General features: G+C 47.6%; 1 protein-coding gene across 1 annotated transcript in view; it reads left to right on the top strand.

Moving 5' to 3' along the window:
• The window catches only part of sgk1 (serum/glucocorticoid regulated kinase 1), a 31,985-nt gene extending 7,383 nt beyond the window's left edge, over nucleotides 1–24,602 (top strand). The window contains exons 3-13 of the mRNA XM_076044644.1: nucleotides 6,884–7,108; nucleotides 10,011–10,074; nucleotides 20,138–20,213; nucleotides 20,439–20,514; nucleotides 20,601–20,789; nucleotides 20,898–21,029; nucleotides 22,095–22,331; nucleotides 22,419–22,514; nucleotides 22,611–22,766; nucleotides 22,850–22,939; nucleotides 23,191–24,602. Of these exons, the coding sequence (XP_075900759.1) occupies nucleotides 6,884–7,108; nucleotides 10,011–10,074; nucleotides 20,138–20,213; nucleotides 20,439–20,514; nucleotides 20,601–20,789; nucleotides 20,898–21,029; nucleotides 22,095–22,331; nucleotides 22,419–22,514; nucleotides 22,611–22,766; nucleotides 22,850–22,939; nucleotides 23,191–23,358 (1,509 nt within the window). The 3' untranslated portion in view covers nucleotides 23,359–24,602. The remainder of the gene's footprint in view (nucleotides 1–6,883; nucleotides 7,109–10,010; nucleotides 10,075–20,137; nucleotides 20,214–20,438; nucleotides 20,515–20,600; nucleotides 20,790–20,897; nucleotides 21,030–22,094; nucleotides 22,332–22,418; nucleotides 22,515–22,610; nucleotides 22,767–22,849; nucleotides 22,940–23,190) is intronic.
• Nucleotides 24,603–24,626: the final 24 nt, after the last annotated feature.

The following is a 24,626-nucleotide window of genomic DNA, read 5'->3' as shown; positions in this document are numbered from 1 at the left end:
TATAGTCCGACTTTACAGCCGCGATCCGTCAACTCGGAATCTCAGCAACAAATTCGTGATTCAGTGCTTTATTTTTTTCCCGCCGTGCAGGGCGACCGAGCAGGGAGGACGGATAATAAGGTCGTTTGGTCGAAATCGGAATTAAAAATAGACATAAAGTGGACCGAGCGCGATGAGGAACGACAGCAGGCGCGGGGGGGGGGGGGGGGGGGGGATATAAATGGCAGTGAGAGAGAGAGAGAGAGAGAGAGAGAGAGAGAGAGAGAGAGAGAGAGAGAGATGTTTTATTGGATTGGGTCAGAGGTTGTGCCACACTGGCCGAGCACGTGCAGAAATCACAGGTGTATAAATCCCTCGGATAGATAGTGAAGGACACACACACACACACACACACACACACACACACACACACACGCACACACACACACACGCAGACGCAGCCGTGTCTCTTATCTTACCCATCGCATTGAGCCGCGGCTGCTCTAAACCTTAATGTCTTGGGCACGTGAGCCTCGACTTGCGTCTGTTTACGGAGTCACTCCCTGTAATGACAGGCCATAAACAGCAGGCTCTGCACCAGGAGGAGGGTGAAGTGAAGGTTTTCATCGTCGGCGCCGGTTCGGATTAAATCGCTCACCGATGAGGTTTGGCGTGTGGCGATGTTCCCTTTCGTCGCCACGTGTTGCCGCTGTCACGTGACAAAGACTCTCACGTTCTGCACGGTTCTGTCTCTCTTTTTATTTTATTCAGTATTTTATTTTTTATTTCTCCTTGCACTCTATATGCTTCTGTAATTATGCACATTTCCCCAAATGGGATACATGAAGACATTCTCTTCTCTTCTCTTCTATTCTCTTCTATTCTATCTACCAGCTGGTCAGTGAACCACTGCAGGAGAAGAGAAGTCCACACTTTTACTGTGACTCGGAACGTCTTTTTCAGGCCTTGTTGGCACTAAAAGAGAGAATTCGGGAGGGAAGGAAGGCAGGAAGTGAAGCAAAATCATCAAAGTTTGAGGAGGACGAGATGAGAGACGGCGAGCGCTGAGTCCTTCAGGGAAACTCTGACTCTTATCTCCGCCGAGACGCAGCGGCTGATGGGATCTGGGCCGAGAAGCACCGAGCACTTTTTTGTGGGGTGTTTTGTTGGATTCGGCTGAGCGTTGTCACAAAGTGTTGTCAGTGGCGAAGACAAGACCTTCAACCGCCAGTTTCCTCTAATGTTCAGCGAATGTAAGCAAAGCAAAAAAAAAAAGACAACCTCTGAATTCGGAATAGAGCCTGCGGCTGTTTCGCCTCAAACGAGTCACTCTTTGGACCCGGACGACTGATTCTCAGACAAACATTGCTGCATTTTGCAGTGTTCTATTCGCTGTAAGACGTCTCGGTTGGACTCTGAGCTCCAGACTTTGGATTTAGCCGCATCTCGCTGGTGACGTGTCCTTGATGAACCCTTCTGATGTCAGCCAGGTCACTCATTAACGGAGACGCCAAATCAGTGTCTTGAGTGTGTGGCGTTCAAAGATCGCAGCGACTGAACCAGTGACCTTTTCCTTCCTTTAACGTCTTTCTGCTGAGGCTTTAAACTCGCCCTGCGTCAAATGTGCAAAGAAAGCGAGAGAGAAGATTTGGGTCGTAATTTGTCCTGGTTGTTGATTCATTTTTATGCACACGTTTTCTCTAATTATTGTCAGAATGGTAAAATCCCAAATGAGGGCTATAAAGCAATTATAAGCTCTTTACTGCCGAGCTGCCGTGTTGAGTAACCTGGTTTCACCTACTTTGCTGCTCAACTTCTTTTGTGTCATTCCTGGTCAACACTCGGCTCCCATCCTTGCCTGCCAAACAGGTTGACCTTTTCAACAGCCCTGTTAAAGTCTTGCTTTAGCTGCATTAGCGATGATTGCATCTTTTTGCTCTTGGGTAGAAGAAAATTGAATAGATATAGACTCAAAATATACGTCCAAGTTGCCAGTTTGTCATCCACATCTCACTTGTTGACTCAAAGCATTCCTCTGTACTGGGTAAGAGGAACCTTTCGTGCATGAACGTGCATCAATTCGGTGCACTGAAGCCGTGGAATCTTTTCTGTTTATACTAAACCAGTTTATGTTGTCTTGTCAAACCTCCCCACATGGCCTCAGATCTGCCTCCAGTTGCATCTGCTGCTACATTCTTAAGAACCTTGACACAAACTCTCCCAGCACATCGATGTCCTCTATTCTAAACAAATTAGTTCTGACATTTTTTCCCCTCTTTCTTTTGATCATAGCACGTGCTTTTATTTGCAAGTGTATTGTTGAAGCACGAGAAACCTTTTGCACGGTCGGGAAATGAAAAGCCCACCGCTGTGCCGTACACTTAGCGGTGGAAAACTGCTAATCCTTTGCTATTGTTTTGTTCTGCGGCCAAGATCTTTGGCAGCGGGAGAACGCGATTGCGCTAATAAACGTGGAGAAGCCTCTCCTCGCATGATCTCCCTCTTCCGTTTCCGAGAAGCGGTGCGCCACGGTCGCGCTTTTTCTTTGCCAAAAGGGATAAAGAGGTGGTTGCAACTTCCCGGATCTTCCTGTGTTGAAAAGGTGTGCGCAAATTAGCTCGTATCGAGCGTGAATGGGGGAAGCTGGCCCGCTATTCTTTCCTTTCTTTGGCTAGAGCTTGTCTAGCTTGTTGAAGACAACAGAGGAACTTGAAGCGTAAACTGTGTGACGTGCAATAGCGTAGTTTATGGAAAAAGCTTAATTTGTGTTGAAACCTGAGCAAACTTTGCAGAAAAAGTCACGAGTAGATGGATGAAAGAGTGAGGCAATTCCCAACAATCAGTGTGATTCGAGCCTCACAACATCCAGATGCATTTATCGTCAGTGCTATGCCAAAAATGTCGGGTTTACTCGTTGCAAAGAGTCGAAAAATTCACCCAAATTGTCAAAAAAGTGATGTTAGCGTACTGGGGATCACTTTTATCCACTGCTAGCTGCAACGATTAATGTTGGTTTCTGTGGCTGGTTTGTGTTTAACTGGTCATCTTTACCTTCTATTTGCAATTTCATTGTTGAAGCAGCAAGAAGAAGAACAAGAAGAAGTTAAAACCTTGTCATCATTTCCACTAAGTGTAGCCTGCGATTTGGGACAACACTGCCAAAGTTGTAATTAGTGCGCAACACATAAAGTCCTACTGCACTGGAGCGTTCAAGTTTTCTCACAGCAGTTTGGGACACACAGCCTCTATCTCTCCTCTCCACCCTCCGCTGGTGGTTCTCTCCACTGACCTTGGCCTCCTCAACAGAAAAAAAACACCCCAGCACAAAACGAATCTTCCTCCCTTCTGAGCCGCATTGTGAGGGAATTTGGGAATTACTGTTGCGCTAATCTACCCTGAGAAGCCGGTTAATCCCTCCTTCCATCTCGATGTCCCTGGGCTAATACCTCAACTGCCTCGCCAGAGAGGCTCAGCATCGCCCGGGATACTTTAGCGTGGCTCGCTCGCTTTCATTCATGCACTCGGCCTCGGCTAACGCTCGGTGGACGAGGGGTGGAAGGTTTGCGTCCAGATTGACCCCATTTGCCTGGCCTGGCTTGCTCGCTCGATTAGCGGTTTTGTCTTTTGTTTGTTAGCTAGTAGCATTTGGCGACCGCAGAGAGTGAAATGTGTCAAGAAGCAGGTTGTCGGGGAGACAAGTTACCTCTATTTATGTTTGGAGAAAGAGGAAGAGATGGAAGTTGGAGGAAGATGATAAAGCAGTCCAGAGAAAAGGGCAGAGGTTTCATTTTCCAAGAGAATTGCTCTGCGTTGAGGCCGCGTGGACCACATGAATATTAATGTTCTCGCAAAGGAGTCAGGAGTCAGGCACCGTGGCAGCTCTTCTCTGGATTTAGAGATTATACCACAAGAAAAATCCAAGAAGCTAAAAAAAGATAGTTGATATTTAAACCCATTAAAATAAAGTAATTCAGTCGATTTGTCTCCCTGCTTAAGAAAAACACAGGAGCTACCGGCTCCGTCTGCACTCTCTCGCGCCAGCTTCCTGCTCTTTCCCTTTGACTGCTCGCGGTATCTCTGAGTCATAATCCCCCCTCCACCCTTGAGAAACAATAAGGTCGGTGTTTGAATTTTCTTTTTTGAAGTGCTCGAAACCGCCGCAGCCTCCCCCCCTTTTTTTGAAGGTTCATTCATTTCAAGTGTTTACGAGTAGGAAGCGCCGGAGAGCTGGAAGTAGGATCTTGTCCTCAAAACTCTGCTTTGTCATCCCGCCCTTCCTCCATGGCCATGATTCGCCCCCACAAAAAAACTTTTTTTTTGCCTCTTCATTCAGCTGCTCCAAACATCAGAGGGCCCGAGCGGTCCAGAGAAGCGAGGCTGACAGTGTACGGCGTCAGTGGGGGTGAAAAAAAACATTGATAGGCAGTCAAACCGCTTGGCTATAAAACCATGACGATGACAGATTTTTTATTATTTTTCATTGTTATACAATGTGACTGATACTCAAGTGTGTTTGGACTGATTATGTCAGTGACCAGGCCCTTCCGATGACAGGTTTCTTTTAAAGATCCTTATGTCCATGAGTTGGGCACAATAACACATGGATTAGTTGTCGAGTGATTTGCACCTAACAGTACAGTTGGTGTGAATGTCCAGAACCTACTCAGACCCTGTCCTCACCATCGCCTTTATCCATTAAAGCTCCAGCAATTATGGGATTCGTCAGCGTATTTGGTACACAAACACCTCCTACAATCCCTGCGATCACTACGGACTTTGTTGTTATCCCTGCAGAGAAGCCACAGAAACTCGTGGAATCCGTCTCCACTGCGGCCCAGTGCGTCGACTGTGATGTGTGAGGTGACTCACTGGTGGTTCCCTGCGGCTGCCCGTTTTTTATTGTTGTGTTTTCTCGATGTCGTGCAAAGCTGTAAGTTTTTACGGCCTTGTGAATTGTTTAAGTAAGGCCCACTTTTATATTCAGGTCTTAACATAATGAGCCAGTTAGCTGAAGTTGTTTGGAATGATGCTGGGGATGAAAACAGGGCCTCGCGGTTGGAAGTTTTTCGGCTTTTGCCAAGGTGATGGCTACATTCCGAACTTTAAGAAGAGGCCCTCAAGGATTTTTATTGCTCGGCAAGGCAGATTTTATGGCCGGGGCCTTACATAACCTTTGTGAGAGCAGGAATGCTGTTTTCAAAAAAGGGTCACCGTGCAAAAAAAATAAAATAAATAAAAACCTGAAGCAGGTCAAAGGGTAGGAACAGGGGCCTCAGGGAAAGTGGCGTGTGTGAATTATGTGAATGTGTGTGTGTGTGTGTGTGTGCGCGCGCTTGTGTTTCCTGTTTCCAATTTTTTTTCCCTCCTTTGCACTCTAAAGGAATGCACAGCACCATCTCCGGAACGAGGTCAGATAAGAAATCATGGTTAAAATGCCCAGCTTGCACTAATAGAGGGCGTTTTATGGGTCTGCACAAACACATTAATCAATACATGATTGAACCAAGCAGCCAAAATAAGCCCCCCCCAAAAAAACACATATAAAATGGAAAACAAGCAATTTAAAAAATAACGCTGTCATGACGATGTGATGCCGTCATGATGTTTTGTATTGAATCTGAGGTAAAGTCTGTACAGTCACGTTTAAAAGCTAATTCTAAAGCTGAAAATCACAGATAGATATTCAGATTTTGACAGCTAAATGAGTTTCGTTTCAGATCTTTGGACTTGTGTACTCGTCCTCCTGAGTGCAAAGTGTACAAAACATACACAAAAGCTTTGTGAGCCTCCTAAACTCCTGAAACTTGAGACACTCTTGATAATGTGTTCGATATCTGAGCCCTGGCAGGAGGCTTCCACAACTCTTCCTACTTCCTTCCTGAAGGCGATGGGGGGGAAAAAAAAAAAATCTAATATTTGACCCTTTTTTTGTTACGCTTCCAGCGATGTCACTGATTACCAGTGGCTGACTGAATCCTTGATGAGCCGGTTTACTTACATAACAGCCGTTCTGGGTCAGCGGCACATTCAGCCGTGCAGTTCCTGCTGCTCCTCAAGAGCTGCCTGCACCTTGACCTTTGACTGCAAGGCTCATATTTCTCTCCGACACCTCCTCTGTCCAACATATGTGTGTGTATGTATGCTTGTGCTTGTGCTTGCTGGGACATTTTCAGTCAGCGGTATATAGTTAGTCAGGGCAGCAAATCACATGCTACCAGACGACCCGGCGGACGGGTTTGCAATGGAAGGTCCTGGCTGTGTCTGGCTTGAGGAGGTCAGACGGAGGTCAGACAGCTGACCCCCCCACCCACCACCACCACCCTGATCCCACTGACTCGCCTCCTATTGCACAACCTTTTGCAAACATTGGGTGACCCTCAAAAACTTGACCTACTGACAACGGTGTTTACTTCTGCTCGGGTTATGTGAACATGGACTTGTTTGGGATGACAACATGTCCCTGACATCAAAAGGAAGCTTTTGCTAAATTAATAGCCTGGTTGATGGTTTCATTATAAATCTCACATTGTAAGTGGTTTTATTTGGGCTTTCCCATTCTTCAAAACGATTAATTATATCAAGGAAAACATCTGTAGATCTGCAGAAAAATCATTTTCAGCCCTATGTTCACAGCCTCATGCAAAAAACAACATGGACTAGGGACTAAAACTTAAAGCTGTCCGTGCCCTTTGTGATGTCACCTTTCCATAATGGTGTAAACTTACATCTTTTTTAAAAAGTGGAGCAAACCAAAGAGGTAAAGTATGGACTTTTTTAGTAGGCGAGAGACCTTTACTGCAATTTATATTTCATATTCGAGACCTTAAACGTTCCACCTGAATCTTTTCCTACAATGTCACCGAGAAGGACTTGAAACTTATTAAGGAATTCTTTCTGAACCCAGGTGAGGAGATGGAAGATGCTGGGCCGGCATCACGGCGGCAGTGGCGACGGCTCCACCAAGCACAAAGAGGCGGAGCCGGAGCTGCACCTGTGCGGCTGCCAGTCCTGGGGGGTGCACGGCCCCACGCTGCTGGCCGGCCCCGTAATGATGGAGTGCTCCGTCTGTAGTGGGCCCTACATCGGCTACGGCGTGGAGGACACCTGGCAGCCCCGGCAGCGCACACAGGCAGGTGTTTCTTTAAATACTTTTTGTTTCATTGCGCGACAGATGTAGTTAAGCGCGTGTTAATGTGCAGCGGGAGGACTTTCGATCCCAGCAGACGGTATCGCAATACTTCACACCCGGTGCGCAACTTGAGAAATATGCCACCGCCGCTGACGAGACTCCCTGGTAGTGTTGCCTCTGCTGGCTGCAATAACTGGCAACCCGGGAGGGCCGACCTTCAAAATAAAACGACTCTTGTCTAGTCATGAAAGAGCCTCGTGCTGGAGGTAAAAAAGCTGAGGGTCCCATGACTGAGCAGCAGCGGGAGCAGCAGCAGCAGCAGCAGCAGCAGCAGCAGCACTTCTTTTACGAGCTTCTTTACAACTGAGAGCTGCAGCGGCTGTTTCACCGCAGTGAAAACTTCCCGTGTTGCTGCTGACCGCCGCACAAAACTCGTTGAGGTCGACGCATATTTTATGTTTATATTCCGGCCTTGACAGCTCTGCGTCTGTCTGAGTTAGAATTCAGCCGCTGGATTCTTCTTCACCCTGGTTTCCTCTTTTTTGCACTTTTACATCAAAGCCGGAATCTTAAATCTTTCCAACCCTTCGCTCGCGACTCAGAGCGGCGCTGGACTCGCCTCCACCTCTCCTCGACCCCTGCGAATGAATAAACCAAACTCTCTGTCCTCCTTTGGAAATATGCTCGCACAGACATACACAGACAGACGCACACCAAAAAAGAAATCTAGATGAAATATTAATGAAGAGAAAACCTCGATTCACCATCACTATGGATACGAGTCTCTATGCTGAATCGATGAACAACTTGAGGGAAAGAGGGAGCGGAGGAAGAGCGCTGGAGATTCTTTTATTGATGGAGGGAGAATAGACGGAGAAAAAAAAGGGGCAGTTATGGTTGGATGAGATCTGGCAGCTGAAACTGAAACTTTAGAGATCACATTACAGCCGCCATTGACAGATCATTGAAAGGCTCCTGCTGAATAAGGGAGCGGAAGAAGTGATGACAAACACACAGGCCTCAACTTGCATCGTTCTTGGAAAAAAAAAAACACCCATGGGAAGAATGTCTGACGCAGCAGTGAAGCCCTTTGGGAAAAATCCAGGACGGAAATACCACCAATTATTCAGTCAATGCGAGTGACGAATTTTGTGACTTTAACCTCACAACAAGTTCCACCCGCTCACATCGTTACTGGCTCTTCAGATTGCGATTTTGCTTAAAACCCATATTATTACCTTCTTAAAACATTTCAGTCAAAATTTTGGACACACCCTATGAATTTCATGTCTTTTCTTTCATTCTCATGATAATTGACATCGCAGTTTTCCCACTGATGGTATCAACAACAAAAAAATCACAAACACGTTTTATATTAGCCACCTTTCATAAAAATCACATTTAGAGGTATTGAACGTGTTTTTCTTTGCTGCATAATTACATACATCTTGCTCATATATTTCATGTCTTCAGTATCTGCAGTGCAGAAACTTGTTAAGATAAAGAAATTGCATGAGAAGGTGTATCCAAACCTTTGACTGCTAGTGTATACATCTAAAATATGAAAACAGTCCTTCAGACAACAACAATGGCCTCTGGTGTCTCAGAGCAACAATCCACTCCTGATTCACTGCAACGGACTTGCCTGCAGATCATCATCGATACAAATTAGCATCAAAACGGCTCTTTAGGACAATCATTAGCGACCTAGCAAGCGCTGATTTGCATCTTCATCGGACTTTGTTTACTTTTTCAGCCCATTAACTATATCAGCTCACTGACCTCTGTGTTGGAAATCATAAATCTACTTATGTGATGCTTACATAAGGTGTTTGTTTTTTTCAGTACTTCCTGTTTGCAATGACCTCTCCTCCTACTCAAACCAGTACATATGAACATCAAGTCATTTGCAATGACTTTCTGAAAGGATTCTAAAGTTTGGGGCAGCTTTCCGATGAGTTATTGCTGATTTCCCATTTCTGACTATGTTCAGAGAAATGAAGTTTAAATTTTAGCCACTCACCAGGGAGCAAATTGCTCCACAGATCTGTGGTGTGATGTGATTTCCGAGGCAGGGATGCGAAACATGTTGTTTTGTAACACAGACGCGGTAAAACCGGTTTGTAGGGAACGAGGTGCATTGTCTGAAGGGCTGCTGTCAGAAAATATGCCAATAAAATCACAATGCCTGCTTTTGGAATTATTCATCTCCTTTAAAAAAAAAAAAAGAACAAGACTAGAGCCAAATGTTTGCTAGTGAAGCAGTGCATTTTGCTGACCATCTTGATGAACCTTTTCATATTCAACTTGACTCAAAGAAGAATTAAGGAGGCGGGAGGTTGGATTCCTTCAACAGACGATGCAGCCAGTGACCACTGGAGCTGAACATTGAGTGGGAACCTTTGGAAAATATGTAGTATTTAGAGGTTACAGTTTTGTTTTGTTCAGCTACAGTCAGATGGCAGCATCACAGCACAGCCTCAAATGTATACTATTTTTTTTTTTTTATCTCTTTGTGTGTGCAGAGCTGAATTGTATTTTTTTATTTTAAAGGTCCCAATGTTCCAAATGTATTAAATGATTTCCCCCCCTGAATCACACAGTCTGATAATTTCATAATAATTCATATATCGTAATTGGAGGAGGCATCGATGACCTCAGGGCTGCTTTCCGGAACTGTGTTGTGAGTTGCACTCTTTCTGAGAAGAAGCACGGGGCTGGCGTTCTTTTACTTCACTCCAGGGAGTTCACTGACACACTGACACCAGTGACACACGTTAGAAAACAGTGAAACAGTGAAATTTGGTGAATTTTTTGCAACACGGGATCTTTTGAGGAAGTTATTCTCGTTGCGCTGGCCTTGTGTTTTGACTCAGCGATGCCTTGTTTGTTCTCCATGCAGGCTATGGACCTGTACTACCACAATGAGTCAGAGCCTGACAGCTACTGTTGGCCCGGCGACAGCAGTAAGTTGTTGTTTTCTTCTCCTCTCCTGCTCCCTCACTTCCCTCCTTCTCTCTCCATCCGTCTTGCACGGCTCCTCCGCCGCCTCCGTCTCCTCCATCTCCTCCCTCCATCTTCTCCCCTCCTGTTGGTCCGTTCATTCAGTCCCCGTCTGCTTCTCCCTCGCATTTTGTCCTCTTATTGTGCTCAAACGAACACACACACACACACACACACACACACACACACACACACTCTTTGTGAAACGCCTCACCGGCCGGCTCTCTCATCTAACCTCAAAGCTCCTGAAGATAATGACTGTTGTTCAGCCACGGCCACCAGTTGTTTGGTGGGAACGGCCTCGGAGAGAAAATCAGTGTTTACACACGGCGACACTGAGCTCACATCATCACGCACATGACACACTGACCTTTTCCACCGTCTGTTTGCAACTTCCTGCAGCTGAGAAAACCTTTATCTATTCATTTATTTATTTATTTCCATGAGTTTGTCACCTGCTGCTTGAAAGTTCAGGCCGGGTTCAGGGCCGATAAGGGATTTAGATTTTCCACTATGTGTCCTTCCGATCCCTTCGCTGCGTCACAGCCCAGTCCAGCGAGTGCTCGGGTCACGTTCTGGCGTCGGGCCTATCTGCTCTCTGTTTTATTATCAACCTTTATTGGAGTCGTGGATCTGGCAGACTTGAGTTAGCTGCGTGCAGGAATGTTGAAGTCTTTTAAAGCGGTTTTCCCAGGCACGGAGCTTCTCCGTGTGGAGCCGGACACGGAGGAGCTCCACCATCCGGCTGAGGTCGATTTAAGTTTTGTGGAATCTGGGTTGTTTTGCACCTTAGTTTAAAGGCCGAGCCAATTTCACATCTTTTTATTGGATCTTTTTGTGGACATTTAGCCCTCTGTTTACTGCCTTCTGCAGAGTGATGTTAGCTTCCTGCTAAAACTGATACTTCTTGGCCCTCCAAGAAGTTTGTTTGGAAGGAGTCAAAGGTGGCAGAACTGAGCAGAACAAACGTCTGGAGTATAGTTAGCCTTTTGTGGCTTTCATGACATCACAAAGGGCAGATACATTTTTTCCCCCGGAATCCTTTTTTTTTTAGCACCATGCTTTCTGAAAGTATTGTCGCTAAATACGTGAAAACACAGAAGTACGACTGTGTCAGATGTGCGTGCAGATGGAGTTTGCTTAAATAGATGATCAAACGATCTTCAAGCCGTGCACCAATCAGAGACATGCCAGCTGCAGTGCAGCGCTGTTGCACCGTCACCCTGCAGAGAACATATGTTCTTGCCACAGATTTCCCAGCCCACGATGCACAAAAACGCTCTGGATTTGCTCCAGGAACTCGGATCAGGTTTCGCACAAGCTGCAGCAGCTGCGGCAAGAGTTTGTCAAGACTGACCCCCTTTTTTGATTGAATAAAAAAAACAAACAAAAAAACCCCCGACAATAGCGTTTCGCTCCCCCAATGAAAAGCAGCACGTTGCACCGACGAAATCAGTTCCTACTGCTATAAAAAGGGTAAACAAAGCTGAAAGGATGTGTGACCTAAATTAAACAAAGCGACATCTTGGCTCAGCAGCTCCTGCTTCACCGCGTTGGGGGTGAAATTTTCCGACTCTGCATGCCGTCCTTGAACTGGCTCTCACTCTCAGATTGTTTCAAGCCCGTCTGGTATTTGATTTTTTTTTTTATGCCTTGGCTTTTGATGTTGGTGGGACGGCGACCAGGGCAAGTCCAACCTGGTCACGTGAATTCCTCTGCGGTGGTTTTCTGCCTCAGTGAGCGGCAGCTCGCAGCGTCATCGCCACAACACAGCAAAAATGTTTTTGTGTAATTCACTTGTTGGCTCCATCTGAGAGGCGGTGATGCACGGAAAAAGGAATCTGAGCAAATTAGCCGACAGGCCGGTGACGCGCTGTTTCTGCGGCCTGGGCCTCTCCGTGTTGTTCCAGGTTCCCCAGAAACAGGATCCCATTTGCACCAGTGGTTGCCACCAGTGAGTCACTGGGCTCGTTAGGCTGGGGTGTGTGTGTGTGTGTGTGTGTGTGTGTGTGTGTGTGTGACGAACGTTAAGAAGGATGCCGGCAAAAACAGTAATTACAGGGAAATCTTCCCGCTCTTATGTAAGAAACAAACGTGGAAAATATTATTGGTGGTCTCTCACCAGCTGCTTTTATTTTTTTCGCAAAATAAAAGCGTTTCCATGGAATGGTGCAAAGCGCATAAGCCGTAATTCTCGCAAAATCTCGTCCCGCAAGACTCCACTTTGAGGAGGATGGAGGTACAAAACATTGAGCCATAAATCTGCATTTCATTGTTGTTTGCTGCCAAGAATGGTTGTTATATTTTTCTCTTTGATTGGCTTGTAAAAAATATTACGTCTCCTCCTCCGTCCAAAAATAATTCGCCATTTTCATTTGAAGTGAACTGGTCACGTGACCCCGTACGTCACGTCCGGTAATGTGTAAATGCAAAAAAAAGTGTTTCCATGACACTCCTATGGATACGTCTGAAAAACCACCTTTTTAGCCGTTTCCATGACCAGTTTGTTTTTTAAAGGGATATTTAGCCTTTGCGCAATTCTAGGAGTAATGTACACACAGCTACTCAGAGCGGCCTTACGCAACACGCAGCACCTGCTCCTATTGGAATGCTGTTGACCAGTGCCGTTTGTATGCTAATTAGCAGCGCAGCTAATCAGCGTTCGTGTTTTATCAGTTTGCGACGGGACACCGCCAGGTCTGTGAGTGCATGCGGCGTTCCCATACCTCCTACATACCTGCCATACCTCACCCCTCCTCCCGCACCTCACCTGCTTCTTGTCCTCGGTGACGCAACAGCAGCAGCGGCGACAACAACAGCAGGCGCTGCGGCTGCGAGATGCCGTGGCTGTTGACTCGTTTCTCCTGCCATTCAGGAGGGATTTCTCACTTGTGTCGACCTGCCCTGAAGAGCTTAGCACGCACGCACACACACACACACACACACACACACACACACACACACACACACACACACACACACAGGCGTACAATAGCCAGCATATTCAGGCGGCCTACAATTTAAAAAGACACTCCCAGCGCTCACTCCCTTGCTTTGTTTTGGGAGGGAATCAGGTCCTTTATGTTCCAGATATACGCAGCAAGTCTTGTGCCTTAATTTGAAAAGATCTTTGTGAGAACGTGAAATTGTGCCATCGTGTGTGTGTGTGTGTGTGTGTGTGTGTGTGTGTGTGTGTGTGACTGCCGCTGAACCCCTTGGTTCCCTAAAACTGAAAGCTGACCGTCAGAACCTCACACTAATTGTAGCCTTAAATCCCACAGGCCTTTATTTGAGGCCCGGTGTGGTCCAGTTGATAATGGCGGAAAAAAATATTGCTTCTTGTAAAAATGTAAAAAAAAAAAGAAAAGAAAAAAAAAGTCCCAGGGTGAGCCAGGAACACAATGTTCCCGCTCGGCGATCGGGACCTGCACTGCTTGTCATTCCTCTCTCTCATTTCCTGCCGTGTCTCTTGTGTCATCTCAGGGAAGAGAAGAGTTTCGCAAAAAATGACTCGGACATGTTCTCACTCCTGACTGGGAGGAGGGAGGTCACGGAACACGCTGCAACCGTCCGACTGCGTCCTCGTTATCTTGATCTTAACACAAAGTCCCTGAATCTCCCAAAGGGCATTAATGAAGCGTTCCCATCCCACTTGGAATTGAAAACAATTTCCCAGACCTGTGACGTCACAACGGGACTTTAAAGATGATTTTAAGCAACGCCGTGTTCTGTTTTTTGACTTTCAAATCATTTGTGTGATTTGTTGACTTAGTTATTGGCTCCCACCTGCAGCCACTAGCCACACCCTGACGTGGCGCTGTGTAACCACAGCCTGTTCAGACTGGACAGGTATGTTCTGGCAGGGTGGAGGGTGCGGGGTCCGGTTTACACCTGGTGGTAAAGATCCACCTTCAGTGATCCAATCATGTCTTCACCAGGTGATTGGATCACCGGCGGCGGTTCTCATTCAACGATCAGCAGTAATTTGACTGAACAATGTCTGTCTGTTTAATTATCTGTTCAAGTTACCACTGTTGTTCATGCATTTGCATCAGCGCATATTCATCAGGTGAACAACACCACATACCAAAGATCACGCCAGCCTCAGGCCATTTCACACAATTATATAACTATATTTCTCTAAATTATGTAACACGTTGTTTGTTCTCTAATCCCCGAAGGAAGAAGAAATGAAGCCGGGAGCTAAATTGGCTCTGGTGATAAAGGCCATTGTTGTCACTTCTTCTTACAGCCACTTGATTGCATTGTGATAGTGTCAGTAAACACAACAATCCAAAATAGCTGAGTCCTTAATACAGGATAAAGAATAACTCTGTTCAGACAAAGACACTTGTTAGTTGTTTGTTTAAAAACTGCAGTGCAAAAAAAAAGAAGAAGCTTGCAATGATCCCAATAGAATGAAGAGCATCCAGCTGTCAGATTTTCGGTAAAGTATTGTGCAAAAGAAAGTTGTAGTACTGCCGCTTTCGCACAAGGTCTTTTAGTGACTCAGCACCATTCTGGCCATGAATGAATAGAGTCCGTTCTTTTTTTGATGGGCTTCTGAAACAAGACAGTTCTGTCTACCGGCTCTTTTTGATGTCACAAAGGGAATGAGTGATCTCAGGCCTCCACCTTCTCAACTCCAATCTCGACAGAGCAGCAGGAAGCGAGAACTGACCATCTCTGCTGGAGGGTCGGGATGAGTAACGCAAGAAAAGATAAAAGATAAAAGCGCGGAAGCGAAGTTTGCCGTTGATTCTTTCCACTGTGGAGCTTTTGGATATTTTTAATTCTACACAAACTGGTCCGCTTTGAGTCCAGCGGCTAAAGTGAGGCCTGAATACGGGCGAAATACAGGGGACCTTTTAATCATCAACCGCCCGGGTGGTCACATGTTTATTTTTAGAAATATAGCAGACAGAATAAGTGGGACAGTTTGTGGGAGCCGGACAAACTCTTCACACACACACACACACACACACACACACACACACACACACACACACACACACACAGACACGCAGACACGCAGACACACACTGGCAGTTCAGTGGAGTAGTATAAAAGGCCCGGCTGTCCTCCCTGAATAGCCGCTGCCTTTTATATAACGGTGCCATTTGGATCCTCGGCCGCCGAGGCTCATTGGCATTCAGCGGCAGATCGATGGCGCGGCCACGAGCACACTCATCGCCACCCCTACCACCCTCTCTGCTACCTCCTCTGCCTCACCCCTCTGGTTGGGAGCTGGGAGCACGGAACCGGCCCAGATCGCGGTGGCGTGGGAGAGGGAGAGACCAATTCTGCCGAGTCAAGTGTGTGAAGGAGGGAGAGAGAGAGAGAGAGGGAGTGGTGGTGGTGGTGGGGGGGGGGGGGTTTGAATTCAACTTTATTGGATGGGTTCAAATTCAAAGTTCAACCCGACCGCCCCTCCCCCACCATCAGTCCCCGTCTCTTTATTACTTCCATGCACTGTGTGTATTGAGTTGGTGGCATCCCTAGCATGGACTGGCAGTGCCACCAGTGCTTTACATAACCACACACACACACACACACACACACACACACACACACACACAGATGGAGGCCCAGGCCTGTGGAGAACCTCCTCTTGTCCCGGTCGCTGGAACCCAAACGCAGGCAGCCTGTTAATCTGGCGGGGAGAAAGTGAGCCAGAGAGGAAAAATACTGGGTGGAACTCCTGCTGCTGCTGCTGCTGCTGCTGCTCCCCCCGATCCCTTCTCTCCGCCCGCCTCCCGTTTCATTCAGCTGTGTGCCATGACATGCAGACACTCGATCAGTGCAGACGCCCCGCTGCAGGTAAGGTCTCCTGAATGATCTGGCAAGTCTCTCTCCTCCTTCCTCTCTGTTTGCGCTCACAGTTTACATCTATGTGTTTGCAGAAAGGTGTAAGTGTTTGCTGTTGTGCTTATGGAAATATGTACAGAGACTGAAAAGCCCTTTTTTTCTTTCAAGTTCTTCTGTGTTGCCACTTGCTCTGCTTGCCTCAGTCCATGCTCAGGGGACAACGTGTGCAACTTCACTTGTGCACTCGTCTCGAAGTTACGTGGCGTTGTTTCAGGACTGAGTAGAATGTAGAGAATGTTTTGAGGTTTTTTTGAAGAGGAGGAGGAGGAAGAGGAAGATGGCACGGCTGCAGCCTGCACTGTCACATCGGGGAAAGTTTTAACAAAGTGTTCTGATGGCTGCGAGGCACCTTGGCGTGACTCCCTCCCTCCTCGTCTAGTTTCCTTAAAGATGCCTGTGTGTATGTGTGCGTGCATGCGTGTGCTCGGTCGGTGTCTTGCCCTTGAGCTCATGTCTGTCTGTCCGTGTGCATGGCTTCATGCATATATGCGCGTGTCCTGTCAGGCTCCCTGCAGGTCTGTTTTGACCGCCAGGTGTGTGTGTGTGTGTGTGTGTGCGTGTGTGTGTGTGTGTGTGTGTGTGTGTGTGTGTCAGGTGGCCTTGGGCAGACTAATATTGAGATTGGAGCTGAGTTAAGTAAGGAAAGGAACAAGAAAGAGAAGTTGAAGCTTTTATTTAGAAAGTGCGCCGTCACAATGATGTTCTTGGAGAAGAAAAATCACACACACACACACACACACACACACACACACACACACACACACACACACAATCACAGTTGTATTCACTGTCTCAATACATTCACGCTTTTATTTTTCAAACAATCGACTCGCCATGCCTTGTTTGATCCACTCTTCCATTTCATATTTATTCGTGTCGCAACCGCTTACGCAACCGCAGCCGCTCCAGCCTCTCTTCCCTGCTGTACGTTTCCATTAGTGTTTTTTCTTTTTCTTAATTGCCGCTCCTCCCATTCCGCGATAAGACAGCAGGGGTGCGCGGCGTTGACTTTGCGTGCAGCGGCGTGTCTGCGGCCGTCAATCAAGCGCTGATGGTCAGCGTTAATCAACAACCTGGCAGCGTGGGGACGCTGTGAACTCCAGTAAGTTTCCAAGAGTGGCTGCAGGTGCAGGTTCACAACCTGCAGGTAAAAGTGACAAACAAAAAAAAATTACAGTTCGGGTCTTTATTGTGCTTCCAAGTGCAAAATAAATTGCTCCAAGCACTCACTTGACGGGAACACAAACAGGCAAACAAAGCAGATGAAGCAGTCCCCCCCCTTGAGGTGCAAGTGATTTATTTGCAGGTGTGTCTGGATGGAGCCTTGGGAACAAATGGCTTCCACCAACAGAGTCTTACTGACACAGAAAACTGTCCAGCAGCCCGGAGGAGGAGTTCTTTAATTTATCGTATATTCCCGGGGCTGGAAATTTCCTAAAACGTGGATCAAGTGGGTGCAACACCCCCCCCCCCAACCCACCTGGCTTCAGTGATTAGATAAGCGCCTCATGGAGGCCGTTTGGCATGGGTACGAGCGCAGATGTGCCCGGCGATGTTGGCGAGCCGCTTGTTTAAAGTAAAAATACAATTGTCAGATCAGTGAGAAACTAAAAGTAGGAATAAAAAAAAAAAAAAAAAAGCGTTTCAGTGGCGGCATTAAATATTTTCAAGGACAATCTTGTTTTTGTAAATCATTTTTTAATGGGTTTGCTATATATATTTTTTTTAAAGTCATGTGTATTCTTCCACATTGTTGCTGTGCAGTGTGCATGTATTTTATTTGTTTTTATTTTCTCTTTATTCATAAACAGACAAATGTTCATTTCCTGTAGTTACAACTCTTTATCAATTACGGCCGTAAAAGTTTTGAATGAAAATTTGAAGGGGAAAAAAAAAAAAAAAAAAAAAAAAGCTATTCTGGTATTTAGAGGGAAAAACCCTCCGAGGTGAGACCACTTTCCTTTTTTTTATTGGAGTGGGGACCCAAAACAATTAAAAGTGAGCTGTTTTGTTTTCAATGCGGAGGAGCCCCTCCCTCTCAGGAAAACACGCATCAAGTCTGCAGGAGAGGAGGAAACATAGGAGGGAGAAGGGGGGCGGGGCGTCTCCGCCCAGAAAAGTATGACGGGAGGAATTAGAAGAGAAAAAAAAAAAAGTTGCCGTGAAGGAAAGTGTGCGGTAGGAGGAGAAGAGTGCAGTCAGTCAGTCAGTTTACTGTGATCACCTGCCCGCCTGCCGAGGACTCCCGCGGCTGCTTCTCTCTGCTCGGACTGTAGACGACACGGCATCCAAATGAAGGACAAGACGACCGCGCTGACCTGTAAGTGGGCCGCGTTCCGTTTCTATTCCATTTCCCCTACTTCTGTCTCTACGACAAAAAAAAAAAAAAAAAAAAAAAAGTCCATTGGCTAGAAACTTTCTTGTTGTTGTTGGAGTCGCTGCCAGACACTTTTCTATCGCCGCGCTCCGTTCACCCCATAATCCAGTGACCTGAATTTACCGCGCTGGTATCTTCAGAGGGAAAAGCCTTTTTTTCTTCTTCTTTTTTTTTGCAGACTGTGTGTCCCTGTTAAAAGTGAATCAAAGGAGCCGGACCAGCTCTTTAGTATTCAGCAGCTGGTTGAATTTGACCTGCTTCTCGGGAGTTTTCTTTTTTAGAGGGTTTGTTTGTATTGGTGCGCGGTGGAACCGGAATCCTCGCAGCTGCTTTGGGATGCGGATCGTGGTTTTGCGCAAATTATAGACAGTTTTTGGGACTCACTTAAGATTTTCAACGCCAAATTGTTGTGAATGGTACTTTACAGTAGAGCTCCAGTATTAAATAGCTTGTCTTTCTCCCCCTCCCCACAAAAAGAAAGAAAATCAAAACTATGGAAATTGACTTTTACGCACATAACCCTTTCTGCTTTTACGCGCGGTGGTTGAACCTGGTCGTCCACTCTCAGGTCTTGTGACACTTTTGATTCTGCCCCGGGTGAAGCTGATCCAGGTGCCTGACTTACATAACCGCGCCTCATGAGCCTCATACTCTTTGGACTCACTCGGGCAGCACTGGCAGTTCTTTCCCACCCAGATCATCACATTTCAAGAGTTCTGGCACCTTCAGTCTCTCATTTTGTTTGTGTGTGTGTGAGTCTATACGTGTGCGTTGTTTGACTTGAATGTAGCCGGCAGCCTTTTACTCTGTACTTTTCCACTAGCAGCGGCTTTTTCTTGGCACGGGGCCTCTTCTCCAGCTCAGCTCAGCCCAGGCGCTTTTCCCTCTGTGTGTGTGTGTGTGTGTGTGTACTCCTGGGAACCTGCGTCACTCCCACAGCGTTTTAATTGAGGGGCAGCCAAGGAGTGAAGCCGATAGGCCCAGTTTGGGGGCTATCAGGTTATTTGAACAGGACCAAGTTGCAGTTTCAGGGAGGAGGAGGAGAAGTTGGGTGGTGGTGGTGGTGTGTGGATAGAGGGGTCGGGGGTCAGATGCCCAGTGTGGACACGGAGTTGCACAAATAGCTGCGGCCTGCAGAGAGCAGCGACTGTGTGCAGCTCCTCCTGCAGACTCTTTCAGTCGGAGTCTCGCTGGTCGGAAAGCCGAGCCGGCAAAGAGCATCTGGTTGTGATTACTGTGCAGGCTATATGTTTCCGTGGAACTACAGCGTCCCGTCTGCCCGGCACCGATTGAATAAAAGCGTCTCTTTGCAAACTAACACACCGAAATTCCTCATAGATTTTTTTTAATATCACAAAACTTGAAAAAGACTTTTTATACTCTAAACTCTTGACGCAATCACAACTGGAGGCGCTGCCGCGAGCTGAGCAGCCTCCTGATTGGTCGAGAGCAGGGTTGTTGGAGGGGGCGGGGAGGAGGCTGCTGCCCACCTCAGGGTGCCGCCCACCAGTGCAGCAGCTCCTCCCCCCTGGGTCATAAAAAGCCCAGACGGCAGGATGGTGGCTCACAATTTGACGCAAACTCTCGACAACATCATGACGATCCACACAGACCCACACAAGCCTGAGCTGACTTACTCCAAGTCCAGGAGCCTGGTGGCTTTAGTCACCGGTACGGACTCATCTCCTCCGCCGGTTGTGGTGATGATGATGATGATGATGACTTCAACTTTTCAACTGGAACACTTCTTCACACTTCCCTTCTTGTCTTGTGTGTTGCAGCTTTCATGAAACAGAGGAGGATGGGGCTGAACGACTTCATTCAGCGGCTCGCCGCAAACTCCTACGCCTGCAAGCAGTGAGTACCAGCCTGACTCATGTTACCGTGACTGTCCTCATGGAAAAAGAAAAAAAAGAGAGAGAAAAAATATGAAGTGGGATCGTGGCCAGCGATGCTCTGCTTTGATTCCTCTGAGGGGGAAGAAACAAAAAAACCCTCAGTGACTCCTCTGTGTTCAGCTGATTCACCCAGCAGGGAGTCTGAAGAAGGATCTCAAGTTGTGTTTTCTCTCCCACCCCGCAGTCCCGAGGTCCAGTCCATCCTGAACCTGAGCCCCCCGCAGGAAGCCGAGCTGATGAACGCCAACCCCTCCCCCCCGGTGAGTCTCCTCGCTCGCTCGTGGCTCCGTCTGCTGCTGATCCTCCAGCCTGGTCCTCATCCCTTCTCCTTTCTCTCCATCCACAGCCGAGCCCCTCGCAGCAGATCAACCTGGGCCCTTCCTCCAACCCCTCGGCCAAGCCCAGCGACTTCCACTTCCTCAAGGTCATCGGCAAGGGCAGCTTCGGCAAGGTGCTGCTGGCGCGCCACCGGGCCGACGACGAGTTCTACGCCGTGAAGGTGCTGCAGAAGAAGGCCATCCTCAAGAAGAAGGAGGTAAGAGAACCGAGCGCAAGAATCAGCAAAACGTGTGCAAAAGTCAGAACTGCTTCCCCACCCCTGTGACGTCATTTTTAAAATTTGATTTTGTACTTGAACTCTCAGGAGAAGCACATCATGTCCGAGAGGAACGTGCTGCTGAAGAACGTCAAGCACCCGTTCCTGGTGGGCCTCCACTACTCCTTCCAGACGGCCGACAAGCTCTACTTCATCTTGGACTACATCAACGGAGGAGAGGTGAGTCTGCAGGAAAGGGAAGCCGGGATATTTATAGCGAGAGCCTTGATGATGATGATGATGATGATGTAGTAGTTGGAGAGAGGAGACGAGACGACGGGACAAAAAAGAAACAAGCTCTGCTCCCGTCGTCTCTTCTTCAGAGAGGAAATCCTGAACTCGCCGTCTCTCTTCTTGTCTTTCGCTTCTTCTAAAGGAAACACCTCTCCGGAAATCACAGGGTGGGTCAGCAGGGGTGGGAGGGGAGGAGGGTAAATGGGTGGGGGAGGGGAGCGACTTGTGGCCCAAAATTAGCAGCGCCATACAGACTCGGCCGCGGCTCTAATCGGGTTAATTTCCTGCGATTGTTGGACGAGCAGAGACGAGCCGCTGATTAAATGCGGCAGGAAACAGGATGCGTTCACTCTCCCTCCACTCTTCTTCCCTCCATCCTACCGGACCTCGATCACCTCACCTCTGGCCCTCATTTGTCTGTGTTTTTTTTAAAAATCTCAGACGAATGTAAAGCTCCATTTAGCCCTGTGTTTGCAGCCTTTTTGGCCATAAAATGCTGCTGAAGCTGCTGCTCTGTTGGGCCTTCTACATGTTTGGAAGAGAAAACAACCAAGATGTCCTCAGAGGAACAAACACCTGACTGCAGGTGTCATCACCTGGCCTGGCATCAGAGCCCTTTGTGACATCACAAAGCCCTCAAAACGATGGGATTTAGTCTTGCGTTTTCTTAAAAGTGTGGCAAGTAAAAGAAGTGAACATGGGCCTTGGTTAGCAGCGGTTGTTTTTGGGGCAGGCTCGAGGGAAATATTTTGCTAGAAAACACAAGTGCACTTGATTTGCTTTAATACGGGACCTTTAATCTTGGTTGGCTTCCTGCCTCTCAATATCCTCCCGCTGGGTTTCATTTTTCTCGCTGCATCAGTCTTTGTTATTGTCTGTTTCCTGCCTAATCTCTACCTATCCCAGAATAAACTCTTACGTAATTGACATTTTATTAAGTTTTTATTTTATTACAAAGAAAAAAATAGTTTCTAATTCTGTCTCTGGCTTTTTTTTTCTTCCTCTCTTCAGCTCTTCTACCACCTCCAGCGTGAGCGCTGCTTCCTGGAGCCGCGGGCGCGCTTCTACGCCGCCGAGATCGCCAGCGCGCTGGGCTACCTGCACTCGCTCAACATCGTCTACCGGGACCTGAAGCCTGAGAACATCCTGCTGGACTCGCAGGGCCACATCATCCTCACCGACTTTGGCCTGTGCAAGGAGAACATCGAGCCCAACGGCACCACGTCCACCTTCTGCGGTACGCCAGAGGTGAGAAAAGAAAACGATCTGATCGTCGCGGATCATTTGACCAACAACGTTGCTTTGATGAAACTCAAGCTTCTCCTCCGTCTGCAGTATTTAGCTCCTGAGGTTCTGCACAAGCAGCCGTACGACAGGACAGTAGACTGGTGGTGTCTAGGAGCCGTTCTCTACGAGATGCTGTACGGCCTGGTGAGTGTGATTCATGAACTGAGCCTCGAATTTTTCCTCACTTTTCTAATGTTCCTCGAGTCTGAACACGTCCTCCATGCCTTCCACCGTTTGCAGCCTCCGTTCTACAGCCGCAACACGGCCGAGATGTACGACAACATCCTCAACAAGCCGCTGCAGCTCAAGCCCAACATCTCCAATGCGGCTCGACACCTGCTGGAGGGCCTGCTGCAGAAGGAGCGGACCAAGAGGCTGGGCTGCAAGGAGGACTTTGTGAGTGCCCCGTCTTTTATTTCGCCGCCGCCTGCAGTGTCTGCGCAGAGAACGGCGTCTGACGGCGTTTGTCTCTCCCGCAGGTCGAAATCAAGAACCATGTCTTCTTCTCGCCCATCAACTGGGACGATCTCAACGCCAAGAAGATCACCCCTCCCTTCAACCCTAACGTGGTACGTTCCCTTTTTTTTTTTTTTTTTTTCTTAAAGAAAAAAATAAAAAATCCAAATGCGCACGGATTCCCGATTTTCTTCACTTTAGTTACGTAACCCAGTCAAGGCAACCAGAGCTCGTTCTCGCTTCAGATGAAAGCGTCGCCTGATATGGCGAAGGTATTTGCTTCAGCCGTCCCCCTCCGGCTAATCCTCCTCTATTTGTCTCGCCCTCCCCCCCTCCTTCCTCCCCTCCATCGCCCTCCTTCCAGACGGGACCCAACGACTTGCGGCACTTTGATCCCGAGTTCACAGACGAGCCGGTGCCCAGCTCCATCGGCTGCTCCCCGGACAGCGTCCTGGTCACGGCCAGCATCAAGGAGGCGGCCGAGGCCTTCGTGGGCTTCTCCTACGCCCCGTCCATGGACTCCTACCTATAGGACTCGGCAACCCGGAGCCAACAACCAACTTGACTTTGCACCTAACAGACTTGAAAACTGCGGCGCGTCCGCTCGGAAGCTCGTGACTCTCAAGTGTACATTTCTCCCCTCCCCCCACCGAGTCGGGAAGATGGATATTTGTGAATCCGCGCCGTGACGCCCCCTGCGGGACGCGCCCAGGACGTCATCAGGTCGGCCCACCTGCAACCCTAAACGCACAAAATTCTTCCGACCGTCTGCAGATTTTTTTCCCCACCCGCAAGCGCCCGTCTTGAGATCCTTTGCACATCGCCGAGGCAGCTTCGGAAGTTCACGTCCCGACAGCCGACAAAGCACACAAGCGACTTCCTCCCAGAGCCGGAGAGAGACGTCATACCGGACCGGGCACGCATCACGCCCCTGACATCTTTCCCAGCTTTCTTCTATGTAGCGAGACCTGTTCCATCCTGTGTGGGTGTCAGTCTTGGGAACGTTGCCTGGCTCAGTCTGGGTCACCGCCGGGCACTTTTTCACTCACCTGCACGTGTGTTTGAGAGAGGAGTCATTTGATGCTGAACGTTACAGAGAGGGACATGATCATAAATATTATTTTCTTCTCGACTGTGCCTTTGTGTTTCCTCTCCATCAAAGCTCGTATCTCTTTGGGTTTGTTGACCTCTATTACCAATGCAGGTGGGGATGAGGGGCGGGGGAGGGGTTGCAGTCTTGGGTCAGAACGATGTAGTGCTAAATTATTATTATATTATTATTTACACTTGTGTCTTTAACACTTGAGAAAACTCAACTGATGTTTGTTTTGTTCCTGATATCTTTATTTTGCACATAAAACAATAATGGTAATGCCGAGCGCCGCCACTAGGTGATAACTGTGACATGTTCAGATGAGTTCAGGGGCGCCTGTGTAAGTCCTGCTTGCCAACTGTGTCACCACTCCCGCACCACCACCTCCTCGCCGTCGTGTCATCTTCACCTCGCGGTTCGCCGAGCTGACAACATCAGAACTGAACATTCCATTTTAATATTGCTGTAATGCAGTTCGAAGGTATTTAAAGAAAATGTGTTTGTATATTTGGAGTCACGTGTACTAGTTTTAATGTATATTGAACAAAAAAAAAAGGAGAAAAGAGTATGCCTAAATATGTATATGTAACAATTCATGTTAAATGTACTGTAAATTGTAAAATTGTTTAAGATTTATGTGACCATGTTTGGTTTGCAATAAAAAAAAGTTTAACTTTATTAAACCCCCAAAGCTCATTTTTTTAACG

Source organism: Nelusetta ayraudi, unplaced genomic scaffold (genome assembly GCF_046127955.1).
Source record: "Nelusetta ayraudi isolate G7.1 ecotype Tasmania unplaced genomic scaffold, CSIRO-AGI_Nayr_v1 ptg000082l, whole genome shotgun sequence".
Classification (NCBI taxonomy): domain Eukaryota; kingdom Metazoa; phylum Chordata; class Actinopteri; order Tetraodontiformes; family Monacanthidae; genus Nelusetta; species Nelusetta ayraudi.
The sequence above is the reverse complement of the archived record's forward strand: the minus strand, read 5'-3'. Positions and strand labels throughout refer to the sequence as shown.